The sequence below is a fragment of the Nesoenas mayeri genome, assembly GCF_963082525.1.
Source record: "Nesoenas mayeri genome assembly, chromosome: 2".
NCBI classification, from domain to species: Eukaryota; Metazoa; Chordata; class Aves; order Columbiformes; family Columbidae; genus Nesoenas; species Nesoenas mayeri.
Window position 1 is genome coordinate 1,232,867 of NC_137543.1, and position 18,557 is coordinate 1,251,423.

Genomic DNA, 18,557 nt, shown 5'->3' on the forward strand with positions numbered 1-18,557 from the left:
GGGATCTCAGGGGGATATTTTGGGGTCCCTGAGGTGGATCTTGGGGTCCCAGGGAGGGCATTTGGGGCCCTGGGGGGTGGATTTTGGGGTCCCAGGGGGATATTTTGGGGTCCTGGGGGTGGATCTTGGGATCCCAGGGGGATAGTTTGGGGTCCCAGGAAGGGCATTTGGGGTCCTGGGGGTGGATCTTGGGGTCTCAGGGGGATATTTTGGGGTCCCTAAGGCGGATCTTGGGGTCCCAAGGGACTATTTTGGGGTCCCTAAGGTGGATCTTAGGGGCCCAAGGGACTATTTTGGGGTCATTGAGGTGGATCTTGGAGTCCTAGGGGGATACTTTGGGGTCCCTAAGGTGGATCTGGGGTCCCAAGGGACTATTTTGGCGTCCTGGGGGTGGATCTGGGGTCCCAGGGGGATATTTTGGGGTCCCAAAGGTGGATCTTGGGGTCCCAAGGGACTATTTTGAGGTCCCTGAGGCGGATCTTGGGGTCCCAGGGGATATTTTGGGGTCCCTAAGGTGTATCTTGAGGTCCTAGGGGGATATTTTGGGGTCCCTGAGATGGATCTTGGGGTCCCAAGGGACTATTTTGGTGTCATGGGGGTGGGTCTTGGGGTCTCAGGGGGATAATTTGGGGTCCCTAAGGTGGATCTTGGGGTCCCCAGGGGGATATTTTGGGGTCCCTAAGGTGCATCTTGGGGTCCCAAGGGGCGATTTTGGGGTCCTGGGGGGTGGATCTTGGGGTCCCAGGGGGATATTTTGGGGTCCCTAAGGTGGATCTTGGGGTCTCAGGGGGATATTTTGGGGTCCCTAAGGTGGATCTTGGGGTCCCAGGGAGATATTTTGGGGTCCCTGAGGTGGATCTTGGGGTCCCAGGGGGATATTTTGGGGTCCCAAAGGTGGATCTTGGGGTCCCAAGGGACTATTTTGGGGTCCTGGGGGTGGATCTTGGCGTCCCAGGGGGATATTTTGGGGTCCCAAAGGTGGATCTTGGGGTCCTAAGGGACTATTTTGGGGTCATTGAGGTGGATCTTGGCGTTCCAGGGGGATATTTTGGGGTCCCAAAGGTGGATCTTGGCGTCCCAGGGGGATATTTTGGGGTCCCTAAGGTGGATCTTGGGATCCCAGGGAGATATTTTGGCGTCCTGGGGGTGGATCTTGGCGTTCCAGGGGGATATTTTGGGGTCCCAAAGGTGGATCTTGGGGTCCCAAGGGACTATTTTGGGGTCCCAAAGGTGGATCTTGGCGTCCCAGGGGGATATTTTGGGGTCTCTAAGGTGGATCTTGGGGTCACAAGGGGCTATTTTGGGGTCCCTGAGATGGATCTTGGGGTCTCAAGGGACTATTTTGGGGTCCCTAAGGTGGATCTTGGAGTCTCAGGGGGATATTTTGAGGTTCCTAGGGTGGATCTTGGGGTCCCAAGGGACTATTTTGGGGTCCCTGAGGCGGATCTTGGGGTCCCAGGGGATATTTTGGGGTCCCTAAGGTGGATCTTGAGGTCCTAGGGGGATATTTTGGGGTCCCTGAGGTGGATCTTGGGGTCCTCAAGGGGATATTTTGGGGTCCCTGAGATGGATCTTGGGGTCTCAGGGGGATATTTTGGGGTCTCTAAGGTGGATCTTGGGGTCTCAGGGGGATATTTTGGGGTCCCTAAGGTGGATCTTGGGGTCTCAGGGGGATATTTTGGGGTCCCTAAGGTGGATCTTGGGATCTCAGGGGGATATTTTGGGGTCCCTGAGGTGGATCTTTGGGTCCCCAAGGGGATATTTTGGGGTCCCTGAGATGGATCTTGGGGTCTCAGGGGGATATTTTGGGGTCCCTAAGGTGGATCTTGGGGTCCTAGGGGGATATTTTGGGGTCCCTAAGGTGGATCTTGGGGTCCCAAGGGACTATTTTGGGGTCCCTGAGGTGGATCTTGGGGTCCCAAGGGGATATTTTGGGGTCCCAAAGGTGGATCTTGGGGTCCCCAGGGGGATATTTTGGGGTCCTGGGGGTGGATCTTGGCGTCCCAGGGGGATATTTTGGGGTCCCAAAGGTGGATCTTGGGGTCCCCAGGGGGATATTTTGGGTTCCCTAAGGTGGATCTTGGGGTCCTAAGGGTTTTGGGGCCCTCGGTGTTGGATTTTGGGGTCCTTACGCAGGTGGTGAGGACGCTGGCGGCCGCCTTGTCGAAGTGGAAGGAGCGGACGCTGCGCATCCCGTCGGTGATCAGTGTCAGGACATAGCTGGGGACACAGGGACACCATGGGGACACTGGGACATCATGGGGACACTGGGACACCATGGGGACACTGGGACGTGCTGGGGACACGGGGGACGTGCTGGGGACAGGGGGAATGTGGTGGGGACATGGGGGACACGGGGACACCCACAGTTGGGACAGAAAGGACACTTGTGGTGGGGACACGGTGGGGACACAGGGGACACAGTGGGGATACCCACAGTGGGGACAGAAGGGACACCTGTGGTGGGGACACAGGGGACACCTGCGGCAGGGACACTGTGGGGACAGAGGGGACACCCACAGTGGGGACAGAAGGAACGGATGTGATGGGGACAGAGGGGACACGGTGGGGACAGAGGGGACACCCACGGTGGGGACACAAAGGGGACAGAGGGGACAGAAGGGACACCTGTGGTGGGGACACAGGGGACACCTGCAGCAGGGACACTGAGGGGACACCCGCAGTGGGGACACAGGGGACACCTGTGGTGGGGACACAGGGGACACAATGGGGACACAGGGGACACAGTGGGGATACCCACAGTGGGGACAGAAGGGACACCTGTGGTGGGGACACAGGGGACACCTGCAGCAGGGACACTGTGGGGACAGAGGGGACACCTATGGTGGGGACCCAGGGGATGGATGTGATAGGGACAGAGGGGACGTGGTGGGGACAGAGGGGACACCCACAGTGGGGACACAGGGGATACAATGGGGACACAGGGGACAGAAGGGACACCTGTGGTGGGGACACAGGGGACACCTGCAGCAGGGACACTGTGGGGACAGAGGGGACACCCATGGTGGGGACCCAGGGGATGGATGTGATGGGGACAGAGGGGACACGGTGGCAACAGAGGGGACACCTGCAGTGGGGACAAGGGGGACACCCATAGCGGGGACAGTGTGGACACAGGGGACAGAGGGGACACCCGCAGTGAGGCCGGGGGGACATGGTGGGGACAGAGGGACATGGTGGGGACAGAGGGGACACGGTGGGGACACGGTGGGGCTGTCCTTACATCTCGCCCCCTTTGAGCGAGATGACCATCTTGTCGTAGGAGATGAAGGTGGCCTGGGCACAATCCAGCGTCATCCGCACCCCCTCCTGCACCCCTGGGGGACACAGCGTCACACTCCCCGAACCAACCCAAAACAACCCCAACCAACCCCAAACCAACCTAAACCAACCCAAATCCAACCTCGAACCAACCCCAACCAACCCCAACCAACCCCAACCAACCCCGAACCAACCTAAACCAACCTGAATCAACCCAAATCCAACTCAAACCAACCCAAATCCAACCCAAACCAACCCAAATCCACCCCAAATCCAGCCCCAAACCAACCCCAAACCAACCCAACCCAACCCCAATCAACCCAAACCAACCTGAATCAACCCAAACCAACCTGAATCAACCCAAATCCAACCCCAATCCAACCCCAAATCCAACCCAAATCAACCTGAACCAACCTGAATCAACCCAAATCCAACCCAAATCAACCCAACCCGAATCCAACCCCAAACCAACCCAACCCCGAACCAACCTGAATCAACCCCGAACCAACCCCAAACCAGCCCCAAACCAACCTGAATCAACCCAAATCCAACCCAAACCAACCCCGAACCAACCTGAATCAACCCAAATCCAATCCAAACCAACCCAAACCAACCCAAACCAACCTGAATCAACCCAAATCCAATCCAAACCAACCCAAACCACCCCAAAACCACCCTGAACCAACCCAAACCAACCCCAAACCAACCTGAATCAACCCAAATCCAATCCAAACCAACCCAAACCAACCCAAACCACCCCAAAACAACCCTGAACCAAACCAAACCAACCCCAAACCAACCTGAATCAACCCAAATCCAAGCCAAACCAACCCCAAAACAACCTAAACCACCCCAAAACAACCCCAAACCAACCTAAACCAACCTGAATCAACCCAAATCCAACCCAAACCAACCCAAATCCACCCCAAATCCAGCCCCAAAACAACCCCAAAACAACCCCAAACCGACCCAAATCCAACCCAAATCAACCCGAACCAACCCAAATCCAACCCAAATCAACCCAAATCCAACCCCAACCCAACTCCAACCCAGCCCCAAATCCAACCCAAATCAACCCAAACCAACCCAACTCGAATCCAACCACACCCAAACCAACCCAAATCCACCCCAAACCCAGCCCCAAACCAACCCCAAATCGACCCCAATCTGACCCAAATCAACCCGAACCAACCTGAATCAACCCAAATCCAACCCAAATCCAACCCGAATCAACCCAAATCCAACCCCAACCCAACTCCAACCCAACCCCAACCCAACCCCAAATCCAACCCAAATCAACCCGAACCAACCTGAATCAACCCAAATCCAACCCGAATCAACCCAAATCCAACCCCAACCCAACCCCAACCCAACCCCAAATCCAACCCAAATCAACCCAAACCAACCTGAATCAACCCAAATCCAACCCAAACCAACCCAAACCAACCCAACTCGAATCCAACCACACCCAAACCAACCCAAATCCACCCCAAACTCAGCCCCAAACCAACCCCAAATCGACCCCAAACCGACCCCAATCTGACCCAAATCAACCCGAACCAACCTGAATCAACCCAAATCCAACCTGAATCAACCCAAATCCAACCCCAAACCAACCAAAACCAACCCAAATCCAACCCAACCCCCAAATCCAACCCAACACCAAACCCCAAATCCACTCCAATCCACCCCAAACCAACCCAAACCAACCCAAATCCAACCCCAAACCCACCCAAACTCAATCCAAATAAACCCCAAACCAACCCAAATCAACTCCAAACCCAACCCAACCAACCCAAATCCAACCCCAATCCAACCTCAACCCAAATCCAAATCCAAACCCAACCCCAAACCAACCCAAATCCACCCCAAATCAACCCAAACCAACCCAACCCCAAACCAAATCCAACCCCAAACCCAACCCCAAACTAACCCAAATCCCATCCAAACCCAACCCCAACCCCCAACTCCAACCCCAGGGGAGGAGGAGGAAGGAGAACAGGAAGAAGAACATGAACAGTAAGAGGAGGAAGAGGAAGAGGAGAAAGAGTAAGAAGAGAAGAAGGAAGAAGAAGAGAAGAGAAAGGACGAGGAAGAGGAGGAAGAGTAAGAAGAGGAAAAAGAAGAAGAAGAGGAGGAAGAGTAAGAGGAGGAGAAAGAAGAAGAAGAGGAGGAAGAGTAAGAGGAGGAAAAGGAAGAAGAGGAGGAAGAGGAAGATGAGGAGGAAGAGGAAGGGGAAGAGGAAGAGGAGGAAGAGGAAGAGGAGGAAAGAGGAGGAAGAGGAAGGGGAAGAGAAGGAAGAGGAAGGGGAAGAGAAGGAAGAGGAAGGAGAAGAGAAGGAAGGGGAAGCGGAGGAAGGGGAAGAGAAAGAAGGGGAAGAGAAAGAAGGGGAAGAGAAAGAAGGGGAAGAGGAGGAAGGGGAAGAGAAGGAAGAGGAAGAGGAGGAAGGGGAAGCGGAGGAAGGGGAAGCGGAGGAAGGGGAAGAGGAGGAAGGGGAAGAGAAGGAAGAGGAAGAGAAGGAAGGGGAAGAGGAGGAAGGGGAAGGGGAGGAAGGGGAAGCGGAGGAAGGGGAAGAGGAGGAAGGGGAAGAGGAGGAAGGGGAAGAGTAGGAAGGGGAAGAGAAGGAAGGGGAAGAAAAGGAAGGGGAAGAAAAGGAAGGGGAAGAAAAGGAAGGGGAAGAGAAGGAAGGGGAAGTGGAGGAAGAGGAAGAGGAGGAAGGGGAAGCGGAGGAAGGGGAAGAGGAGGAAGAGTAAGAGAAGGAAGAAGAAGAGGAGGAAGAGGAGGAAGGGGAAGAGGAAGGAAGAGGAAGAAGAGGAAGGGGAAGAGAAAGAGAAAGAGGAGGAAGAGGAGGAAGAGGAGGAAGAGGAGGAAGAGGAGGAAGAGGAGGAAGAGGAGGAAGAAGAGGAAGAGGAGGAAGAGGAGGAAGAGGAGGAAGGGGAAGGGGAAAGGAAAGAGAAGGAAGAGGAAGGGGAAGAGAAGGAAGAGGAAGGGAAAGAGAAGGAAGAGGAAGGCAAGGAAGAGGAAGGGGAAGAGGAGGAAGGGGAAGGGGAAGAGGAGGAAGAAGAAGGGGAAGAGGAGGAAGGGGAAGCGGAGGAAGGGGAAGCAGAGGAAGGGGAAGCAGAGGAAGGGGAAGCCCGGGCGTGCGCTCACGCAGGGGGAAGACGGTGGTGCCGCAGGTGAGGCTGTTGAGCGCCACGCCGTACGGGGGGACGCTCTGGTTCAGGTACAGCAGCGAGTTGACGGCGAAGATCACGACCCCCCCTGGCAAGACACCCACCGGGACGTCACCCCCTTGTCACCACGCCGGGAGGAGGGGGGGGACACGGGGACGTCCCCACCACCCACCAATGGGCTTGGGGACCGGCAGCGCCTGCGTGCAGTCGAAGGGCAGGTTGCTGAGCGACCAGATGACGGGATGGACCTTCTGCGTGATGTTGAGCGAGATGGCCACGATGCTGCAGGTGTCCTGGCGCACGGCCACGCGCCTGCGGGACAGGGGACGCGTCACGGCGCTGGGGACACCGGGGGGGGGTCCTGGGGACACCAGGGGGGGGGGGGTGCTTGCTCACCCCGGCCACGTCTGGTTGGGCTCGAAGAGGATGAGGAGAGTGGGCTCGTAGTAGCCGTGCAGGAACTGCATGTCGATGATGTTGAGCAGCTTCTCGTCCAGCTCCCGCACGTCGATGATGTAGCTGGGTAGGAAACTGGATTTCTGCCTGGGGGGGGGCAAAAGAAATCAGGGACCCCCCCAACTATGGGGGTGGAATAAATCAGGGACCCCCCAGCACCCATGGGGGGACAATAATAAATCAGGGATCCCACCCAATGTGATGGGGGAATAAATCAGGGACCCCCCAGCACCTATGGGGGGTGAGAATAAATTGGGGACCCCCCCAGCACCCATGGGGGGACAATAATAAATCTGGGACCCCCCAGCAACCATTGGGGGGACAATAATAAATCCGGGACCCTCCAGCACCCATGCGGGGTGGAATAAATCAGGGACCCCCCAGCACCCATGGGGGGACAACAATAAATCAGGGACCCCCCCACTACGGGGGTGGAATAAATCGGGGACACCCAAGCACCCATGGGCGGACAATAATAAATCTGGGACCCCCCAGTAGGTGTTGGGGGGTCCCAGATTTATTGTTGTCCCGCCATGGGGTGGGAATAAATCAGGGACCCCCCAGCACCCATATGGGGACAATAATAAATCTGGGACCCCCCAGCAACCATTGGGGGGACAATAATAAATCAGGGACCCCCCAGCACCCATGGGGGGTGAGAATAAATTGGGGACCCCCCAGCACCCATGGGGGGACAATAATAAATCAGGGACCCCCCAGCACCCATGGGGGGACAAAAATAAATCAGGGACCCCCCCACTATGGGGGTGGAATAAATCGGGGACCTCCCCCAGCACCCATGGGGGGACAATAATAAATCAGGGATCCCACCCAATGTGATGGGGGAATAAATCAGGGACCCCCCAGCACCCATGGGGGGACAACAATAAATCAGGGACCCCCCCCCACTATGGGGGTGGAATAAATCGGGGACACCCAAGCACCCATGGGCGGACAATAATAAATCTGGGACCCCCCAGTAGGTGTTGGGGGGTCCCAGATTTATTGTTGTCCCCCCATGGGGTGGGAATAAATCAGGGACCCCCCAGCACCCATATGGGGACAATAATAAATCTGGGACCCCTCAGCACCCATGGGGGGAGTGGGAATAAATCAGGGACCCCCCAGCACCCATGGGGGGACAACAATAAATCAGGGACCCCTCCCCACTATGGGGGTGGAATAAATTGGGGAACCCCCAGCACCCATGGGCGGACAATAATAAATCTGGGACCCCCCAGTAGGTGTTGGGGGGTCCCAGATTTATTGTTGTCCCCCCATGGGGTGGGAATAAATCAGGGACCCCCCAGCACCCATATGGGGACAATAATAAATCTGGGACCCCTCAGCACCCATGGGGGGAGTGGGAATAAATCAGGGACCCCCCAGCACCCATGGGGGGACAACAATAAATCAGGGACCCCCCCCCCACTATGGGGGTGGAATAAATTGGGGACCCCTCCAGCACCCATGGGGGGACAATAATAAATCAGGGACCCCCCCCCACTATGGGGGTGGAATAAATCGGGGACCCCCCCTCCCCAGCACCCATGGGGAGATAATAATAAATCAGGGATCCCCCTCAATGTGATGGGGGAATAAATCAGGGACCCCCCAGCATACATAGGGGGGGACAAAAATAAATCAGGGACCCCCCACTATGGGGGTGGAATAAATCGGGGACCCCCCCCAGCACCCATGGGGGGACAATAATAAGTCTGGGACTCCCCAGCACCCATGGGGGGTGGAATAAATCAGGGACCCCCCAGCACCCATGGGGGGACAATAATAAATCTGGGACCCCCCAGTAGGTGCTGGGGGGTCTCAGATTTATTGTTGTCCCCCCATGGGGTGGGAATAAATCAGGGACCCCCCAGAACCCATGGAGGGACAGTAATAAGTCTGGGACCCCCCAGCACCCATGGGGGGACAATAATAATAAATCAGGGACCCCCCAGCACCCATGGGGGGGTGAGAATAAATCAGGGACCCCCCAGCACCCATGGGTGGGTGGGGAGGGGGTTTAGGTAACACCCCCCCCCAAATGCATTAAGCTGCCTCCCCCCCCAAACAAAATCCCTTCAATGTGTAGGTTTCTCACAGAGGTGCCCCCCCTGGTTTCTGACGGTGTCCCCCCTGTTTCTGACAGGTCCCCCCCAGTTTATCACAGCACTGCCCCCCCACTTTATCACAGCTGTCCCCCCTGTTTCTGATGGTGCCTCCCCATTTCTGACAGGTGCCCCCTGGTTTATCACAGGGGTGCCCCCCCTGGTTTATCACAGGGGTGCCCCCCTTGGTTTATCACAGGTGCCCCCCCAGTTTATCACAGGTGTCCCCACCGTTTCTGATGGTGCCCCCCCATTTCTGACAGGTGCCCCCTGGTTTATCACAGGGGTGTCCCCCCAGTTTATCACAGGGGTGCCCCCCCCTGGTTTATGACAGGGGTGTCCCCCTGGTTTATCACAGGTGCCCCCCCTGGTTCTGACAGGTGCCCCCTGGTTTATCATAGGGGTGCCCCCCCCCGGTTTATCACAAGTGTGCCCCCCCACCAAGTTTATGACAAGGTGCCCCCTGGTTTATCATAGGGGTGCCCCCCCCCGCCTCTTTTATGACAGGGGTGTCCCCCCGGTTTATCACAGGTGCCCCCTGGTTTATCACAGGGGTGCCCCCCCAGTTTATCACAGGGCTGACCCCCCGTTTCTGACAGGTTCCCCCTGGTTTATCATAGGGGTGCCCCCCTCTCTGTTTTATGACAGGGTTGTCCCCCTCAGTTTATCACAAGTGTCCCCCCTGGGTTTCTGACGGTGTCCCCACATTTCTGACAGGTGCCCCCCAGTTTATGACAGTGTCCCCCCCAGTTTATGACGGTGCCCCCCCGGTTCTGACAGGTGCCCCCTGGTTTATCATAGGGGTGCCCCCCCCGGTTTATCACAGGTGCCCCCCCAGTTTATCACAGGTGTCCCCCCATTTCTGACAGGTGCCCCCTGGTTTATCACAGGGGTGTCCCCCTGCTTTATCACAGGTGTCCCTGTGCCGGTGCCCCCCCATTTCTGACGGTACCCCCCCATTTCTGACAGGTGTCCCCTGGTTTATCACAGGTGCCCCTCCTGCTTTCTGACAGTGTCCCCTCTGTTTCTGACAGGTCCCCCCCAGTTTATCACAGCGTTGCCCCCCCACTTTATCACAGGTGTCTCCCCTGTTTCTGATGGTGCCCCCCCATTTCTGACAGGTGCCCCCTGGTTTATCACAGGGGTGTCCCCCTGCTTTATCACAGGTGTCCCTGTGCCGGTGCCCCCCCGTTTCTGATGGTACCCCCCCATTTCTGATGGTGCCTCCCCATTTCTGCTGGTGCCCCCTGGTTTATCACAGGGGTGTCCCCCCAGTTTATCACAGGGGTGCCCCCCCCCTGGTTTATCACAGGGCTGCCACCCCCTGGTTTATGACAGGGGTGTCCCCTTGGTTTATGACAGGGGTGCCCCCCCCCCCACCCCGTTTATGACAGGGGTGTCCCCCTGGTTTATCACAGGTGCCCCCATTTTATCACAGGGCTGCCCCCCCCGTTTCTGACAGGTGCCCCCTGGTTTATCATAGGGGCGCCCCTCTCCCCGGTTTATGACAGGGGTGTCCCCCCTGGTTCTGACATGTGCCCCCCCAGTTTATCACAGGGGTGCTCCCCTCCGGTTTATGACAGGGCTGCCCCCCCTGTTTCTGACAGGTGCCCCCTGGTTTATCACAGGGGTGCCCCCCCTGGTTCTGATGGTGCCCCCCCAGTTTATCACAGGTTTGCCCCCCCCCATTTCTGACAAGTGCCCCTTGGTTTATCACAGGCGTGTCCCCCCGTTTCTGACAGGTGCCCCCTGGTTTATCATAGGGGTGCCCCCCCCTGGTTTATGACAGGGGTGCCCCCCCCTGGTTCTGATGGTGCCCCCCTAGTTTATCACAGGGGTGTCCCCCTGGTTTATCACAGGTGCCCCCTGGTTTATCATAGGGGTGCCCCCCCCTGGTTTATGACAGGGGTGCCCCCTCTGGTTCTGACATGTGTCTCCCCAGTTTATCATAGGGGTGCCCCCCCCTGGTTTATGACAGGGGTGCCCCCTCTGGTTCTGACATGTGTCTCCCCAGTTTATCATAGGGGTGCCCCCCCCGGTTTATGACAGGGGTGTCCCCCTGGTTTATCACAGGTGCCCCTGTGGTTTATCACAGGTGTCCCCCCCATTTCTGATGGTGCCCCCCCAGTTTATCACAGGGGTGCCCCCCCCCGTTTCTGACAGTGCCCCCCCTGTTTCTGACAGGTGTCCCCCTGCTTTATCACAGGTGTCCCTGTGCCGCTGCCCCTCCGTTTCTGATGGTGCCCCCCCATTTCTGCTGGTGCCCCCCCCATTTCTGACGGTGCCCCCCCCATTTCTGACGGTGCCCCCCCGCTCACCCCTCTCCCACGGGCCCGTCGTGCTCGTCGCTGAGCGAGTCCCTGCGGAAGGGCAGCACCACGAGGCGCGTGCCGTAGATCAGCATCACGGCGCAGCGCCCGTCGGGGTCCACGCGCACCCGCGGGATGTGCACGTTCTGCACGAAGCCGTCCTACGGGGGGGGGGGGGGGGGAAACATTTTAGGGACCCCCCCCAACCACTAATGAGAAAAGAACCCCCAAAATGTGCTTGTTTGGGAGTCAAAACCCGCTCCGGTTGCTCCAAGTAGGGGAGGGAAAGAGGTTAGTGAGTGGTTTATATATAGGACCCTTGAGGCCAGGGAGGGTCACTGGCGCCGTTGGGGGGTCACTGGGGCCATGGGGGGTAACTGGGTCTAGGGGGGGGGTCACTGGGTCTGGGGGGGTGTTCTTGGAGCCCTGGGGGTTCTCAGGGCCATGGGGGGGGTCACTGGGCATAGGGGGGGGTTCTTGGGTCCCTGGGGGGGTCACTGGGTCTGGGGGGGTTCTTGGGTCCCTGGGGGGGGTGACGGGGGCCTTGGGGGGGTCACTGGGTCTAAGGGGGGTTCTCAGGGCCATGGGGGTTTCACTGGGTCTGGGGGGGGTTCTTGGGGCCCTGGGTGGGGGTCACTGGGTCTGGGGGGGGGTCACTGTGCATAGGGAGGGTTCTTGGGTCCCTGGGGGGTTCTTGGGTCCCTGGGGGGGTTCTCAGGGCCCTGGGGGGGTCACTGGGTCTGGGGGGAGTTCTTGGGGCCCTGGGGGGAGTCACTGGGGCCATGGGGGGGGTCACTGGGTCTGGAGGGGGTGTTCTTGGAGCCCTGAGGGGTTCTCAGGGCCATGGGGGGGGTCACTGGGGCCTTAGGGGGTTTCTTGGGTCCCTGGGGGGGTCATTGGGTCTGGGGGGGTTCTTGGGGCCCCGGGGGTTTCACTGGGTTGGGGGTAGTTCTTGGGTCCCTGGGGGTTTCAGTGGGTCTGGGGGGGTTCTTGGGGCCCTGTGGGGGGGGTCACTGGGTCTGGGGGGGTTCTTGGGTCCCTGAGGGGGTCACGGGGGCCTTGGGGGGATCACTGGGTCTGGGGGGAGGTTCTTGGGGCCCTGGGGGGGGTCACTGGGGCCCTGGGGGGTGTTCTTGGAGCCCTAGGGGGTTCTCAGGGCCATGGGGGGGGTCACTGGGGCCTTGGGGGGTTTCTTGGGTCCCTGGGGTGGTCACTGGGTCTGGGGGGGTTCTTGGGTCCCTGGGGGGGGTTCTCAGGGCCATGGGGGTTTCACTGGGTTGGGGGGAGTTCTTGGGTCCCTGGGGGTTTCAGTGGATCTGGGGGGGTTCTTGGGGCCCTGGGGGGTCACTGGGTCTGGGGGGGTTCTTGGGGCCCTGGGGGGGGGTCACTGGGTCTGGGGGGTTCTTGGGGCCCTGGGGGGGTCACTGGGTCTGGGGGGGGTTCTTGGGGCCCTGGGGGGGTCACTGGGTCTGGGGGTGGTTCTTGGGGCCCTGGGGGGGGTTTCTTGGGTCCCTGGAGGGGGTCACTGGGTCTGGGGGTGGTTCTTGGGGCCCTGGGGGGGTCACTGGGTCCTTGGGGGGGTGGTTCTTGGGTCCCTGGGGGGGTCACTGGGTCCTTGGGGCGGTTCTTGGGTCCCTGGGGGGGTTTTGGGGGCTGTGGCACCTGGAACGTTCACACCATGGCAGGTTCAGCTCAGCAGCGTTTGCTCGGCGCATCCCCCCACCCAGTGAACAATAAACCCCCCCCAACTCTTGGAGAGACCTAAACATGGTTCTGCAGAACCCAAAATGACCCCCCCCGCAAGAAAACAACCCCAAATGTTCACGTTTTGAGCTCAAAACCCACCCGCAGCTCCGGCTCCTCAAAGTAGTGAAGGGAAAGAGTCTTGAGGTCGTGGGTGCCGGGGTCGTACTCCACCACGGAGAGCTGGGAAAAGCCATCATTAAACCCCCCCAAACCACCAAAAAAGCCCCCCTGGGGTTCGGGGGGGACCTGCAGGGTTTGGGGGAGTCCCCTGCAGGGTTTTTGGGGGGGTCCCCGGCGTACTTTGGCGTCCTTGAAGCTGAGGAGCAGCGCGTCGCGCTTGGCACCAGCCAGCTGGACGCTGGCCATGGACATGACGTTGCCGAAGAAGGAGAAGGAGGCCATGAGCTCCAGCTTCTCTTTGTGCCCTTTACCCTCTGGGGGGGGGTAAAAGAAAAGGGGGGGGCACCCCTAAAATAAGCCTGAAGTGGGGGGTGTCTGTGTAATAAAGCTGGGGGGGGAGAGCCGTTGGATTTCATGGCGCTCACCGGTGTTTCTGTCGCCTTTAGTGCCCGTCTGTGAGGGGAAAGAGAGGAATGTGTTAACCCCCCCACAATAATAAGTGGGGTTTTGGGGGGGGGGATATATTGGGGATGGGGTTAGGGTTAGAGTTAGGCTTAGGTTAGGGTTAGAGTGAGGTTTAGGGTTATGGTTAAACTTAGGTTAGGGTTAGGGTAATGGTCAGGGTCAGGGTTGGGTTAGGGTTTGGTTAAGGTTAGAGTTAGGTTTAGTGTTAGCCTTAGGTTAGGGTTAGGGTGAGGTTTAGGGTTAGGGTTAAACTTAGGTTAGGGTCAGGGTCAGGGTGAGGGTTAGGTTAGGGTTAGTGTTAGGCTTAGGTTAGGGTGAGGTTTAGGGTCATGGCTAAACTTAGGTTAGGGTCAGGGTAATGGTCAGGGTTAGGTTAGGGTTAGGATTAGAGTTAGGGTTAGTGTTAGAATTAGGTTAGGGTTAGGGTTAGGGTTATGGTTAAACTTAGGTTAGGGTTAGAGTCAGGGTTAGGTTAAGGTTAGGATTAGGATTAGGGTTAGGTTTAGGCTTAGGTTAGGGTTAGGGTGAGGTTTAGTGTTACGGTTAAACTTAGGTTAGGGTCAGGGTAATGATCAGGGTCAGGTTAGGCTTACGGTTAGGGTTGGTTTAGGGTTAGAGTTAGGGTTAGTGTTAGGCTTATGGTTATGGTTAAACTTAGGTTAGGGTTAGGGTCAGGATAATAGTCAGGGTTAAGTTAGGGTTAGGATTAGAGTTAGGGTTAGTGTTAGAATTAGGTTAGTGTTAGGGTTAGGGTTAGGTTTAGGGTTAAACTTAGGTTAGGGTTAGGGTCAGGGTTAGGTTAAGGTTAGGATTAGGGTTAGGGTTAGGCTTAGGCTTAGGGTTATGGTTAAACTTAGGTTATTGTGAGGGTCAGGGTGAGGGTTAGTGTTAGACTTAGGTTAGGCTTAGGGTGAGGTTTAGGGTCATGGTTAAACTTAGGTTAGGGTTAGGGTCAGGGTTAGGTTAGGGTTAGGCTTAGGTTAGGGTTAGGGTTAGGTTTAGGGTTAGGGTTAAACTTAGGTTAGGGTTAGGGTCAGGGTTAGGTTAGGGTTAGGCTTAGGTTAGGGTTAGGGTTAGGTTTAGGGTTAGGGTTAAACTTAGGTTAGGGTTAGGGTCAGGGTAATGGTCAGGGTCAGGGTTAGGTTAAGGTTAGGATTAGGATTAGGGTTAGGCTTAGGTTTAGGCTTAGATTAGGGTTAGGGTGAGGTTTAGTGTTATGGTTAAACTTAGGTTAGGGTCAGGGTAATGATCAGGGTCAGGGTTAGGTTAGGCTTACGGTTACGGTTGGTTTAGGGTTAGAGTTAGGGTTAGTGTTAGGCTTAGGGTTATGGTTAAACTTAGGTTAGGGTTAGGTTAAGGTTAGGATTGGGGTTAGGGTTAGGCTTAGGCTTAGGGTGAGGTTTATGGTTATGGTTAAACTTAGGTTAGGGTCAGGGTAATGGTCAGGGTCAGGGTTAGGTTAAGATTAGGATTAGGGTTAGGCTTAGGCTTAGGTTTAGGCTTAGGGTAATGGTCAGAGTCAGGTTTAGGTTAGGGTTAGGGTGAGGTTTAGGGTTATGGTTAAACTTAGGTTAGGGTCAGGGTAATGGTCAAGGTTAGGCTTAGGCTTAGGCTTAGGCTTAGGTTAGGGTGAGGTTTAGTGTTACAGTTAAACTTAGGTTAGGGTCAGGCTAATGGTCAGGATCAGGCTTAGGTTAGACTTAGGGTTAGTTTAGGCTTAGAGTTAGGCTTAGCGCTAGGCCCTACTGTTAGGCTAGGCCTAACGTTAGGCTAGGATTATGGGGGGGTTTGCGACCTCGCAGTCGTGGTTGAGGCGATAAACGTAGAGCTGGGAGGTCCCGGCCACCACCAAGTTGCGCTCGGCCGTGGAGAAGAAGTTGCAGAACATGGCGAATTCCAGCCCCGTGGGGGGGTGCGCTTGTTTGTACACGGCGTACATGGCGCCCCCCCAAATTTTTGGGGTGCCCCCCACCTTAAAAGTAAAGAGGAAATACTAAGGGACAAAATCAGGGTCCTCTTGGGGTGCCGGGACCCCCCGTTCGGGGGGTCCCGGCACCCCAAGAGGTCCCTGATTTTGTAGAGGTTCTGCCCGCCCCCCCCAACCTCTTCAAACCCCCCCATAGATCCCACAGCCCCCCCAAAACCCCACAGTCCCCCCCATAGACCCCATAGCCCCCCTATAGATCCCACAGCCCCCCCAAAACTTCATATCCCCCCAAAACCCCACAGCCCCCCCCCCAGACCCAACAGCCCCCCCCCCCAAATTTCATATCCCCCCATAGATCCCACAGCCCCCCCAAAACCCCACAGCTCCCCCCAAACTTCATATCCCCCCATAGATCCCACAGCCCCCCCAAAAACCCCATAGTCCCCCCCCCAAGACTTCATATCCCCCCAAAACCCCACAGTCCCCCCTATAGACCCCACAGTCCCCCCCATAGATCCCATAGCCCTCCCCAAAACCCCACAGCCCCCCAAAACTTCATATCCCCCCAAAACCCCACAGTCCCCCCCATAGGTCCCACAGCCCCCCCAAAACCCCACAGCTCCCCCAAACTTCACATCCCCCCATAGATCCCACAGCTCCCCCAAAACTTCACATCCCCCCATAGATCCCACAGCCCCCCAAAAAAAACCCCACAGCCCCCCAAAATTTCATATACCCCCCAAAACCCCACAGTCCCCCCATAGACCCCACAGTCCCCCCCATAGACCCCACAGTCCCCCCCCATAGATTTCAGAGCCCTCCCAAAACCCCACAGCCCCCCCCACAGAGCCCACAGCCTCCCCAAAACCCCACAGCTCCCCTCACAACCCCCCCCACAGATCCCTCAGCCCCCACCAAACCCCATAGCCCCCCCATATGACCCTCAGCCCCCCCCATAGACCCCACAGCCCCCCCCATAGACCCCACAGGCCCCCCAAACCCCACAGCTCCCCTCAAAACCCCACAACCCCCCCATAGATCCCTCAGCCTCCCCCAAACCCCACAGCCCCCCCATATGACCCTCAGCCCCCCCCATAGATCCCAGAGCCCCCCCATAGACCCCACAGGCCCCCAAAAACCCCACAGCTCCCCCCACAGATCCCTCAGCCCCCCCCCAAACCCCATAGCCCCCCCATACGACCCTCAGCGCCCCCCATAGACCCCACAGGCCCCCAAAAACCCCACAGCCCCCCTATAGATCCCCCACCCCCCAAAAAACCCCAGAGCTCCCCCCATAGATCCCTCAGCCCCCCCCCAACCCCACAGCCCCCCCATATGACCCACAGCCCCCCCACAGACCCCACAGGCCCCCAAAACCCCACAGCTCCCCCCATAGACCCCTCAGCCCCCCAAAACCCCATAGCCCCCCCATATGACCCTCAGCCCCCCCTATAGATCCCCCACCCCCCAAAAACCCCACAGACCCCCCAAAACCCACATCCCCCCCCCCCGGGCCCCTCCGGCCCACAGGCCCCTCAGCCCCACATCTCCCCCCCCACACTCCCCCCAGCCCCCCGATCTCCCCCTCCGCTGCCCCCCCCCACCCCCCATCTCCCCCCCATCCCCCAATTTCCCCCATTTCCCCCCATTTTCCCCCATTTTTCCCCATTTTCCCCCATTTTTCCCCCTCTCCCCCTCTTACCGCCGTTACTCCGCACGCGGTCCCGGAAGTCCCACCAGCGAGAGGCCGGAAGCGCGAGCTAGAGCGGCCCCGGACGGGCCGCTCTGGGCCTCCAACCAACGAGAAGACAGTCCTCCAGTGCTTCCCGCACGGACGCCTGGGTCCCTTTTGGGGCGAAGTGGGTCCTGGGGTGTCCCCCCCGAGTGGAGTCGACCCTATAGGGGCTGCCCTATGGCGGACATGCGCTCTATATGGGCCAGACACCCTATAGCGTCCCCACACCCTCCCGGGAAGTGCTGCACCCTATAGGGGCCACGCACCCTATAGGACCTATAGTCCTATGGGGCACCTGTAGCTCTATAGGGTACTCATATCCCATGAAGCTTCTGAACCCTATAGGGCTCCTATAGCTCTCTATGGCTCCTGTACTTCTATAGGGCTCCCGCGCTCCATGGGCTCCTATAGCTCTCTATGGTTCCTATAGCTCTATAGGGTTTCTGCACCCCATGGGTCCTATAGCTCTCTATGGTTCCTAGAGCTCTATAGGGCTCCCGCACCCCATCAGGCTTCTGCACCCCTGGGTGCTCCTATGGTTCTATAGGGCTGTTCCACTTTATGGGGCTCCTATAGATCTTTAGGGCTCTTATAACCCTATAGGGCCGCTTTACTCTTTATTCTCTGGGGCTCCTATAGACCTATAGGGCCCCTGCACCACACGGGGCCCCTATAGCTCTGTAGGGCTCCTATAGCTCTATAGGGTCCCCACACCCCATGAGGATTCTCCACCCCTGGGTGCTCCTATAGTCCTATAGGGCTCGTTTAACCTCTGGGGCTCCTATAGTTCTATAGGGTTGCTGCACCCTCTGAGGCTCCTATAGCTCTACAGGTCTTTATCCTATGGGGCTCCAATAGGGCTCCTGCAACCTACGTGCCTCCTATAACCCTATAGGGCTCCTTTACGCTATGGGGCTCCTATAGGGTCCTCATATCTCATGAGGCTTCTGCACCCCATGGGCTCCTATAGCTCTACCAGGCTCCTTTGTTCTATAGAACTCCTATAGCTCTATAAGGCTCCTTTAACACCTGTGGCTCCTATAGCTCTATAGGGTCCCCACACCCCATGAGGCTTTTGCACCCCTGGGTGCTTCTATAGCCCTATAGGGCTTTTTTATCTTATGGAACTTCTATATCTCTCTAGGGCTTCTATGGCTCTCTAAGGCTCCTATGGCTCTATAGGGTGCTCACATCCCATGAGGCTCCTGCACCCCATGGGCTCCTATAGCTCAACAT

The 18,557-nt window shown here is 57.5% G+C and overlaps 1 protein-coding gene across 2 annotated transcripts in view; it reads right to left on the reverse strand.

Moving 5' to 3' along the window:
- Positions 1 to 17,312, reverse strand: part of CPSF1 (cleavage and polyadenylation specific factor 1) — an 81,238-nt gene extending 63,926 nt beyond the window's left edge. For both annotated transcript variants that reach the window (XM_080339406.1, XM_080339405.1), the window contains exons 1-11: positions 17,289 to 17,312; positions 15,455 to 15,631; positions 13,620 to 13,647; positions 13,375 to 13,508; positions 13,174 to 13,254; positions 11,338 to 11,489; positions 6,852 to 6,998; positions 6,628 to 6,767; positions 6,433 to 6,543; positions 3,245 to 3,338; positions 2,133 to 2,220 (exon numbers count right to left, since the gene is read on the reverse strand). In XM_080339406.1, coding sequence (XP_080195532.1) covers positions 2,133 to 2,220; positions 3,245 to 3,338; positions 6,433 to 6,543; positions 6,628 to 6,767; positions 6,852 to 6,998; positions 11,338 to 11,489; positions 13,174 to 13,254; positions 13,375 to 13,508; positions 13,620 to 13,647; positions 15,455 to 15,598 — 1,119 coding nt within the window. In that variant the 5' untranslated portion in view covers positions 15,599 to 15,631; positions 17,289 to 17,312. The remainder of the gene's footprint in view (positions 1 to 2,132; positions 2,221 to 3,244; positions 3,339 to 6,432; positions 6,544 to 6,627; positions 6,768 to 6,851; positions 6,999 to 11,337; positions 11,490 to 13,173; positions 13,255 to 13,374; positions 13,509 to 13,619; positions 13,648 to 15,454; positions 15,632 to 17,288) is intronic.
- Positions 17,313 to 18,557: the final 1,245 nt, after the last annotated feature.